General features: G+C 35.1%; 1 protein-coding gene across 1 annotated transcript; it reads left to right on the top strand.

The window, feature by feature from the left end:
• The first annotated feature begins 2,371 nt into the window (after positions 1 to 2,371).
• On the top strand, positions 2,372 to 7,194 carry LOC108773911 (DDB1- and CUL4-associated factor 8-like protein 2). Its single transcript, XM_018539889.1, has 8 exons — positions 2,372 to 2,539; positions 2,671 to 2,802; positions 2,922 to 3,178; positions 4,521 to 4,689; positions 4,808 to 5,015; positions 5,295 to 5,425; positions 5,519 to 5,641; positions 7,012 to 7,194. The coding sequence occupies exons 1-8, from the start codon at positions 2,372 to 2,374 to the stop codon at positions 7,192 to 7,194; spliced, it is 1,371 nt and encodes a 456-aa protein (XP_018395391.1).
• The last annotated feature ends 4,199 nt before the right edge of the window (positions 7,195 to 11,393 follow it).

Raw genomic sequence — 11,393 nt, 5'->3', positions numbered from 1 at the left:
TAATACAGTTGACAATTATAGTCACTTTCGGTCTGTCTTATGTGACTGGCGTAATGAAGAATGCACTTGGTCAATTATATTTATCTCATATCTGTTTTGGATCAAGAAGTTCAATATCTTTCTTATGCACTTGGCGTATGTTTTTTTATTTTTTTTAAAAAAGGTTTTTTTATGAGATAGAATATAACCGAAATAATCCGTTGTGTTGATGCTTCTAGTACCTTCTATACCGTTATTGGAAAAGAAAGATACAAAGGTAGGGTTCCCTACAAGGGGGGCTACGTAAGTACAAAGAACGACTACCTGAAGCGGCCCTACCTGCTGTGCGCTCGAGTCTGTAGCCTGTACCCGATAAACGCTCGGTTCTATGATCATAAAATCTAAACGAATGCGAATTTCGTTTTAAAATTTTGGCAGCGTATTCTTGGATTGTTAAGCTAACGATTTATGCAATAAAAAAAAATCGATTTTGTGAACCTCCTAATGTGGTTTCCCCCCTTAAAGTGAGAAAACGAAATGTAATAGATAGCCTAATAAGAGGCGCAGAAAAATTGAAAAAGTATTTTTACCTCGATAACAAATAGAAAATCATAGAGACTCCAGCAACATACTTGACGCGCCCGTTTTGTTCAGTAATATAGCCATATATACATCTCTCTCTTTCTCTTCAGATTATATATATATATATTAGGGTGTATCGAATTTTCAAAAATTTTACGGAGTAGCGATAAAATGATAGTCTAATATGCACTATTCACGAAAATTGATATAAAAAAAATTAAAAAAAATATTTAGCATTCGCGCACGCGCCTCCAATACAGCGTTTTTTGACGTTTTTTTATTCATCTCTCCGTGACTCAGTCATTTTTCAACTTTTCTTTTTTTTTTTTTTTAATTTGTGCCCAGAGTATGTACCTTTCAAACCCATATCACAAAAAATTTTTTGAAATTTTTCTGAGCCCTGGAAAAATCGCTAAATATGACCACTTTTGATCTAATTAATGGTTAATTATAAATTTAATACAATGCATCATATAGCGATTTTCACTGGCCGCATTAGTGTGGCATAATGTGCACTGAATGTATCTCTGGATGCGTTCTTTTTAGCGATAAAACGATAGTTCAGTATGCACTATTCACGAAAATTGATACAAAAAAAATTAAAAAAAATATCTAGCATTCGCGCACGCGCCTCCAATACAGCGTTTTTTGACGTTTTTTTTATTCATCTCTCCATAACTTAGTCATTTTTCAACTGACAAAAGTGAAATTTCGCAGGTCTGTGTTATTAACCATTAATTTGATCAAACGCGGTCATATTTAGCGATTTTTCAAGGGCTCAGAAAAATTTCAAAAAATTTTTTGTGATATGGGTTTGGAAGGTACGTACTCTGGGCACAAATTAAAAAAAAAAGAAAAAAAAAGTTGAAAAATGACTAAGTTATGGAGAGATGAATAAAAAAACGTCAAAAAACGCTGTATTGGAGGCGCGTGCGCGAATGCTAGATATTTTTTTTAATTTTTTTTGTATCAATTTTCGTGAATAGTGCATACTGAACTATCGTTTTATCGCTACTCCGTAAAATTTTCGAAAATTCGATACACCCTAATATATATATATATATATATAAACTTCAGATTATATATATACAAAATCTATTTTATATACATATATATATATAATCTGAAGTTTATTACATTCCCTTCTGAAAACCTCTTTTGAATATTCAATTTTATGATGTTTTTAGAATTATAGGCAAAAAAGGGCTATATGTCTAACGAACTTATTTTATGACTCATCTTTAACGGACTCTTGCATGAGTCATCGTCACTTTCTCCAGTTTTTCCCTACCCCGTTTACGTACATTTTTGGTATTTTAAAATCTTACGTTATTGGTTGGAGCTCTGATAGAAGACTCCACCTCTTTAGTCAATAAAAAGATCCTTCCAGTTCAGTTCGATTTAGTCTAATTTCGTAAGCCGTACTCTCGTCATCAACCTTAGATCGCTAGTCTGTAAGTTCAATTGTAACACCGTTGAATAAAGGTTGGTGAAAAGACAGTCGTTGAATTATTACAGTCTCTTCTCATTATTAGAAGTTGCGGCGTTCTGCGTTCGTAACAACGCACGCACGCACGTATATATATATATATATATATATTTAGAATTTTAAATTTTTTCAAAAAATAAATGCAAAGTTTATATATATGTAAATTTACATATAAATTTTGCATTACTTTTTTGATAAAATTTTAAATTCTAAATTTTTTACAGCTGACTCGAATGAATATTTTGTTGCTACCAAGAATGAATTGAATAAAGAAGAGGAAGCAGAGCAGTAGTAATAGTAGAAAAAGTAAAAGAAGAAAACATGTTATCGGATAATTTAGAAACAAAGAAACCGCCTCCTAATTGCTTCATTGTGGAGGAAGTAATAAATCGACAAATAGGTAGTAATCCGTTATTCCAAAGAAGATTTTGTAGTTCTTTACATGCAGTAAATCGACTGGAGTTTAAGTACAAACTCTATGACCTTGAGGTAAATTATTTATTTTATTACATGTTGACTTTTTATGTACAATGTTTTATACATTACTTTTAGATCATTATTATAGATATTTTTTAAATCATGTATAGCGATATGTATTAAAATTTCGTTATTATTTATAGGATGTGACGGCCTTAAGTTTCAATCAAAAAGGAAACTTATTAGCAAGAGCCTCTGAAGAGACAATTTCTATTTGGGATTGGGCTGCAAGGAAAAAGCGTTGTTGCCTTCCAAGTGATTTCCTAATAAGCGAGGTATGTATAATATTTATATTATATAATAAAGTATTGCTATTTGAATGTTTTGTAATAGTTATTCTGATTTAATTGTATTTTTTTATTAATCTTTTCAATTTAATAATATATGTGTTTAGGCCAAATGGCTGCCTTTAGACGTAGAAAATTTTATGGTCACTCGTGGTTTCTATGGTGATATACATTTATTAGATCTTGAATACAACTCATGGAAACAAGTGTTGCACTATGAATCATCCTTTCATGATTCGGTACCACGTAGACAATTTTTTAATAATGACAGGTCATTGTCTGTGCATCCTGAAATACCCTATGTCGTGTTTTCTGCTGGAAACGGTTCGATTTCATCCATAGATGTCCGGGAGGATACATCAAAGTAAGATATTGTTATTAAAAAGTTCACATGTAATAATGTTTCTTATATATTCTTTGTTTATAGCACGCAGAATGTCTACATATAATATTAATTTTTTTTCTACCAAAAATCGTTGTATTGGCTGTGTTCAGCAAACTCAACAGTTTTGCAACCGTTTTATAATTCGTCTCGCTGATTGGATTATACTTTTTGATCTAAAGAAATAGTCCTATCTCAACGAAGAGTCATAAAATAATTATAAAACTGTTGAGTCTGCTGAACGCGACCATTATCTGGCGTTAAGTGTAGCACGGGATCGTCCTGTGTACTTATATGCGAATCAATCACATTGTGATTGAAAGATGACTGGACCGTTATGACAGCTATAGCCCGGTTCAACCAAAGTAATATTGATTTATTTCGGTTCAACTTACTGTTAATCTTTTCCTAATTCTCATAATTGTTTCTGTTTTTTTAATTCCAAGAATTAGAAAAACAGGAACAATAAGTTAAACCAAAATATACTTATATTGTTTGCACCGGAGTTAATGCCTATTTTCAAAATGTAGATTAATTTTAATCTTGGTTCAACTTATACTTTGGACAAGAAAAAATGATAAGAATCTTATTGAATCGTACATTTGAAACTCAACAAACGGAAAATAGGATATGCTGGCATAAAAGATCCAGGTTCGACCATTATAACAAAAAAAGTTGAAACAAAATTAAATTTAATCTACGTTAATTAGTAGAAATGAGAATAAGTCGATTAAATTCTACATAGACGCAATACTAAATTTTGACAATATTCAATACTAAAGACCGTTAATATGTGTAAGAACATAACTAATACAAACACGAACCTTACAACAGTCTAGCTTGGATCTCTAATCGCTTACATGTACCGCGGTACTATCACGAATTAAAACAAATGAATAATTAACTAATATACGTAGTCCCCCCAAACTGCGTGTCGAACCATCGTTGGTCTTGAAACGCAATTCTAATAATCTGAAAATACTAAATCTGGAAATAATTCTTCTTATTGTGAGAAATATTACATCGGCCGGGAGTCGAACCCGGATACCTTGCTGTACGCGCAAGTGTCCTAGCTAATTAGACTACCGAGGCCATAGTAATATTCCTCGCAATAATTTATTTTAATTGGTGATAATACCGCAGTAGTTTATATGTAAACGATTAAAGATCCAAGCTAGACCGTTATAGGATTCATGTTTGTATTAGTTATACTAATAAATTTTGAGTTTACATGATAAAAGTGTTTATTTTTGTTCTTTAATACACATGTTATATATACTAATATCCATTATAATATTAAATACATTTATGTTCATATCCATAGATTGCTCGATATAAAGAAATTTCGAAATAGTACGTTAACAAGTATACATTGTAATCCTTCTAATAGTAATGAAGTTTGTGTCAGCGGTCATTTTCCCTGCGTAAGGGTGTATGATCAGCGAAATATTTCGAAACCACTTTATCAATTGTGGACCACCAAGTATGACAAGGTATGTATTAGTTTGATTCAAACCTATTGCTGAAAAGTTTATCAATATTTAAAGAAATACTACAGTGTTTATGTTTTTTACATGAGTTTTAATTACATATGTAATTTAAATGTATTAGAAGGAGTATTATAACGTCTGTGCAACAATCGCCATGTATAATCACGATGGGACAGAGATTCTCACATTGCGTGATATTTCCAAAATATTATTATTTGATAAATCAATGTGGTCATGTGAAGGAAATTCGAATCATACATTATTTGAAAGCAATCAATTTAGTTCTGTACCTGGTGTACCTGCTATGGTAGCCAATAGATATGCTAGAAGTAATTATATTATTATTATATTCCCGGTATTTTACTTTTTTTATTTTTAGAACTATTTATTTTAAGTATATTTCAAAAGAGAAGTAGCATACAGTAACATTATTGAATGGTATATTTGTTAATTAATTTTTATTCTGAGATTATTGTTTAAATATTTTTTATGTACATTTTTCATATTTTTTTCGTCTATGTAATTGAAAAAGCGACGCTTTAAATAATTATAATATGATTTATTAATAGTAGATATTAAGTTGTCTTAGTTATGTGTTGTGATTGCAGGTACACTTGGAATCAATTTTTTCGGACCTAAAAGTGAATTTATTATATCTGGATCCGATTTTGGTGATATATTCATTTATGACAAGAAGAAAAGAACTGCGGCACAGTGGTTAAGAGAAGATTACGAATGCGTAAAGTGTTTTCATTTTGTGCATTTGATAAACAAATTTTTCTTCTTCGTAGTATGTGTTGCACAAAATAACTTTTATTCATTTAATGTATAGACGTCGAGACATCACTGCTTAGGTCATCCCCATATTCCTATCCTTGCAACGGCAAGTGAGTCCAATGTCCTGATATGGATGCCTTCGAGCAATGAAGATACAACAAAATCAATATTTAGGACTGTATGTATAGAATTATCTGTGTTTTTTTGCCTTTCTTTTTCTTGCTTAATCATATAATTTAATAAATAAATAACATAATTTTTAAAACAACGTCACTAAAATAAGCAATATATTTGAATACAATAAATTAGTGGCATCAATAAACCATAAAATTATGTAATTTTTGTACCGACCGTAAATTGTCTACAAACAATGAAGGAATTAAACGCCTATAACGGTCAAAGCTGGATCAAAGTGCTAATAATAAGTATGAGTGAATTCTTATATACCACATATGTAGCCCCCCCTTTAAATGCGCGCTGATACATCAGACATATAACGCATAAATACTACAGTAGTATTATAATATCACCGAATAATACTTGATTAATTTAAATATAAGGATGATAATTTAAAATTCGTAAATACATCGGATCTCAATAATCTTATTCTTTATATTACGAAAAATATCACAAGTTGGCGTTTCGTCCCGGTTTCCACTACTGGACTCATCAGTAAGGCAATGTAATGGAAACCTACCTTAGACGCCTTGGGGAGATGTTAGAAAGAAGTTCTATATAAACAATCACTCACATAATTCGGCACTTGCGAGAATTGGAATGAGTAACTATAGACCTCTGTTGGCTAGTCGACGTAGTGATATTCTCCGTAATGTTGTTAATATTTAAATATGTAATTAAAGCGCATTTTTTAGGCCGCGCGAGTTAAACTAACTAATTTTTGTACCGACTGTAAATTGTCTACAAACAATGAAGGAATTAAACATTAAATGAAGAACTTGTGATATTTTTCGTAATATAAAGAATAAGATTATTGAGATCCGATGTATTTACGAATTTTAAATTATCATCCTTATATTTAAATTAATCAAGTATTATTCGGTGATATTATAATACTACTGTAGTATTTATGCGTTATATGTCTGATGTATCAGCGCGCATTTAAAGGGGGGGCTACATATGTGGTATATAAGAATTCACTCATACTTATTATTAGCACTTTGATCCAGCTTTGACCATTATAGGCGTTTAATTCCTTCATAAAATTATGATTTATGCACTTCCTGTTCTTCACAAGTACTTACATCAAGTTCAGTACAATAGAAAGCAAGCATATAACGATTTCTCAAGTTACGTCTGGATAAATGGGTCAAAGGTAGGATTGTCTCGCGATTGGGCAATCTACATTATACAAAATAGTTTATGAGGGCAGATGCTTCAAGAGGCACGTAGATCATATCCGCGCCTTTAGTGAGAAAAAAGCTGAGGACCAGTCTAATGGCACGAGGCCAAAAGAGAAGGATAAGCCTCGTAAAGTTCATTTTTATGATAACGATATCACAAACATTCCACAATAAAGCTAATTTGCAGGTACCACCGTCACCACGAGGACCACCTTCACCACCGATTCCGTCCACTCCAGAGGAGCGTTATTGGACATTACCCGCAACTCCACCTTCACAAACGTCTCCGCCACATCGAGTACAGTCACCTCAAATCGTACGGAGATCTACGAGACCTCGCCACCCTCCACTACGTTATACACCAAGCTAACGGCATTGTCCTTAGAAATCCATGTACTCTAATTACAAAAAAGGGAAGAAGAGTATCGTATATGCAACTTACCATCAGCGATCGTTACGTTACCGACACGGAATTTACGGTTGTCGCTACTTTCTGTCTGACTGCCTGTCTGTTTTTGTGTCTGTTGCATACAATAAAACAGTCTTTGTATACCTCTTAATATTACGGTCTTCTTCTTATAATCACCCACATAAATTCAATACACAAAAATTTCTTTTTCCGATTACTTGCATTACAAAGATATACATATTTGTCATAAAGAGTTTGTGAAAGTAAGTTTATTCGCCTTATTTACATTTTTTACACTAAGCATCTTTGTCTTCTTTCTCTTCACCCACACACACACACACGCACGCACGCACGCACGCACGCACGCGGGCACACACACACACACACACGCGCACGCACGCACGCAAGCACGCACGCACGCACGCACGTCCAATATATGTCAGGAAATAGAAAGTTACTCGTTTTAAAATTAAAGTTACAGTTACTCGTTACGGAATAAAGAAAGTTACGAGTTACCGTTACTAATTATCGCATTTTGAAAGTAACTCATTATAGTTACCGTTACTCGAAAGGTAACTTTTCGTTACTTTTCCGTTACTTTATCTGAAAATGTACTTTTGCAGTATTTTTTGTTCAAACGTTATTAAAAGCGATATACATATAGAAGGATTATGCAATAATGGCCATGTATAATCACGATGGGACAGAAATTCTCACATTGTGTTATTATTCCAATATATTATTATTTGATAAATCAATGTAGTCATGTGGAGGAAATTCGAATCATACATTATTTGGACGCAATCAATTTAGTTCTGTACCTGGTGTACCTGCTGAGATAGCCGAGACTGCCAAGAGACATGCTAGACGTAATTATATTATTATTATATTCCCGGTATTTTACTTTTTTTTATTTTTAGAACTCTTTATTTTAAGTATATTTCAAAAGAGAAGTAGCATACAGTAACATTATTGAATGGTTTATTTGTTAATTAATTTTTATTCTCAAATTATTGTTTAAAGATTTTTTTATGTACATTTTTTATTTTCTTTTCGTCTAAGTAATTGAAAAAGCGACGCTTTAAATAATTATAATATGATTTATTAATAGTAGATATTAAATTGTCTTAGTTATCTGTTGTGATTACAGTTATAGATGGAATCAATTTTTTCGAACCTAAAAGTGAATTTATTATATCTGCATCCGATTGTGGTGATATATTCATTTATGACAAGAAAAAAAGAACTGCGGCGCAGTGGTTGATAGAAGATTACAAATCCGTAAAGTGTTTTCATTTTGTGCATTTGATAAACAAATTTTTCTTCTTCGTAGTATGTGTTGCACAAAATAACTTTTATTCATTTAATGTATATATGTTATTGAGTCATCACTGCTTAGGTCATCCTCATATTCCTATCCTTGCAACGGCAAGTGGGTCCAATGTCCTGATATGGATGCCTTCGAGGAATAAAGATCGAAAAAAGTTTTCGACTGTATGTATAGAATTATCTGTGGTTTTCTTGCATTTGTTTTTCTCGCTTAATCATATAATTTATTAAATAAATAACATAATTTTTAAAACAACGTCACTAAAATAAGCACTATAGTTGAATACAATATATTAGTGGTATCAATTGTTGTTCAGGGCCGGGATTCTCTAAACGTTTTATCGATGATTGTCGCTATCGTTAACTATAGCGACAACCAATGGCATGAAAATCCTAAGAGAAAGCGCGGCTCTCATTGACTGTCGCTAGTTAACGATAGCGACAATCATCGATAAAACGTTTAGAGAATCCCGGCCCAGGAATCAGAGCCATTAGGAATTCTCAGAGAAAGCATTGCGATCGCCAAGCGAGTTATTATTGTCGTCAATCTCCGCGACCATTTAGTCCTCGACAAAAAACCAAGCGTTCTCCGAAATCAGCTGTTCCGGCACAGTTAGTCATTCCGTATCATTCGCAAGATAACAGTTTTCGCGACATATAGCTCGTCTGTCGTATTTACCGCTTTAGAAAAGAAAAAGCATTCGTTTAACGTTCATGGATTTCGTTCCGCATTCACAAGTGCGGAAGTATATTGTGCGCTTTAGACGCATGTTACAGCGTCACAAGACTGTAACGATGCATCCCTCCCACGCATCGTTCCGCCAAACGTCAGCCGGCCGAACGCCGCTGCATCGCCCTGCGATGCAGCGATGAGGGCGCATAGCGCCCGAAAATATAACACAAACATAATCCACAGGTACCACGCAACGACGAAAACCACCGAACGTCGCCGAGCGCGATCGGTTGTGGCAGACCCCCACCGCACAACGATTAACGCTCCGCGAAACGAACCGAAGTAAGACGAGCGCGATTTCTACAGATAGATAAAACGTCGCGTTCGTGGCAAAACGGGACCAATCTTTCCTGCTCCGTTTCCGAGGAAACATTCCCCGAGTCCTAAAGCCGACCGAGTCAAGGAAAACGAGCCTTACGAGAGAGTACTCTAGCTCGACCGGGCGTTCCCGGTAGACGAAAATCGGCATCCTCACGTACCGCACGACACAACAGGGGGTAGAGGGTACTCTACCTCTGCCGAGTGTTCTCGGTAGTCGCGCGGTACACCATAGCGACTACCCCGACGTACGGGGGTGGAGGGTACTCCGCCTCCGCCGAGCGTTTTCGGCCGTCGGCTAGCGTCGCCGTTATTTTACGTGATTCCACGCGGTCGCCCAGTAATAGTACGAGGTGGAGTGTTCTCCGCCTCTGCTGAGTGTTCTCAGCCACTGGACTCCCGTGGAATCCGTCGCGAACTAACCGGCACTCGAACGTGCCTACGAAACACCGCCGCGAACTACCCGACGCGATCTCCAGTAATTGACAGCAATCAGCTGATTAGCTATAAGAAAGCAAACACGATACAAATAGACCATCTCGCGATATAACACAGTGGCAAGCATTAGCGCTACCACTACACTACACACTCACACAGACACGTCAGAGAATTATAGCTAGGTATTCGCGCCGACCGGCCTAGCCGGCACTTGTAAACACAATCGCACACACACGCACACACACATACGCATCACTCATATTTGTACATAGCCGTAAGAAACGAGCAAATAAAAACTAGATATCGCTTTCACTTTAAAAACGTCTGAGATCTTTTTCTTTGTGCACTCTTCCCCGATCGAACCTCTTTCGAATCCTGAGATACGTAAAAACGACGAGCTAACTGCGTGCAGTCGAAAGTAAGGTCGTTACAAGACTGTGAAACTTTGATTTGTGTAAAAATAAAATAATGTTGTCAGCTCATTGCGGCCGATAGACGCGTGCGAATATTGCCCTATCACATATCTCCACCTGCATAGATATCTAAATAGAAACGGCGAGGAATACGATAGTATAACGGAATCGATTGTTGTTACCACCAGCGAGCGACGTTTTCCCGCTGGTACAATAATATCGGCACGTATAATAATTTTCTCGCTTTCCCTGTTATAGAAAAAAACACCAAAGGAGCGCACACAGTGGAAAGGGATAAAACGTAAACCCGTCGGAATAATCACGTTGGACTAAGGACAATAAACACATATACTTTCTTTTTTTTTCTTCTGTTTTTTTGTTTCACGTTTTCTTCAAAGTCCTTTCCCTGCTTTTCCCTTACCAGTACTGTGTTGACAGCGAGCCAACACCACGCAAGCAGTGAAGCATGCATATATCACACATACGCACTAATATTCCGCTATAGAGAATATCGTACGCAGCACGCGCAGAGGCCGTCGTGTCCTACGGATAATCTGAAAAAAAAAAGAAAAAAAAGTCTGATTTGATATTAAACGTTCAAATAGAGAGAATAGAATTTTCTTTTGTTCAATCTTCACCTTTCACGAGCCGTTGTTCTTGATATATTATTATTGTTATATTACTACTTTAATAAAGTCGAATTGCGATTCCGGTGCGATAGCATCTTGCTAATTAACAGCTTATTGATATGATTAAATTCTTGGTTATTATATTAACTTCTACCGTGCTCTGGCTTCGCCGTGGATTCTCGAATATATTCTGCCGTCTCTTTGCTAGTAAGATGGATAGTTCGGGCAATAGCATCGCGCCTACGCGAGAAGAATTAAATTCTCGTTTACTGCAAGACCTGCAAAATGAATATGAACAAG

The sequence above is a fragment of the Cyphomyrmex costatus genome, unplaced genomic scaffold (genome assembly GCF_001594065.2).
Source record: "Cyphomyrmex costatus isolate MS0001 unplaced genomic scaffold, Ccosl1.0 scaffold2251, whole genome shotgun sequence".
Taxonomy (NCBI): Eukaryota; Metazoa; Arthropoda; class Insecta; order Hymenoptera; family Formicidae; genus Cyphomyrmex; species Cyphomyrmex costatus.
The sequence above is the reverse complement of the archived record's forward strand: the minus strand, read 5'-3'. Positions and strand labels throughout refer to the sequence as shown.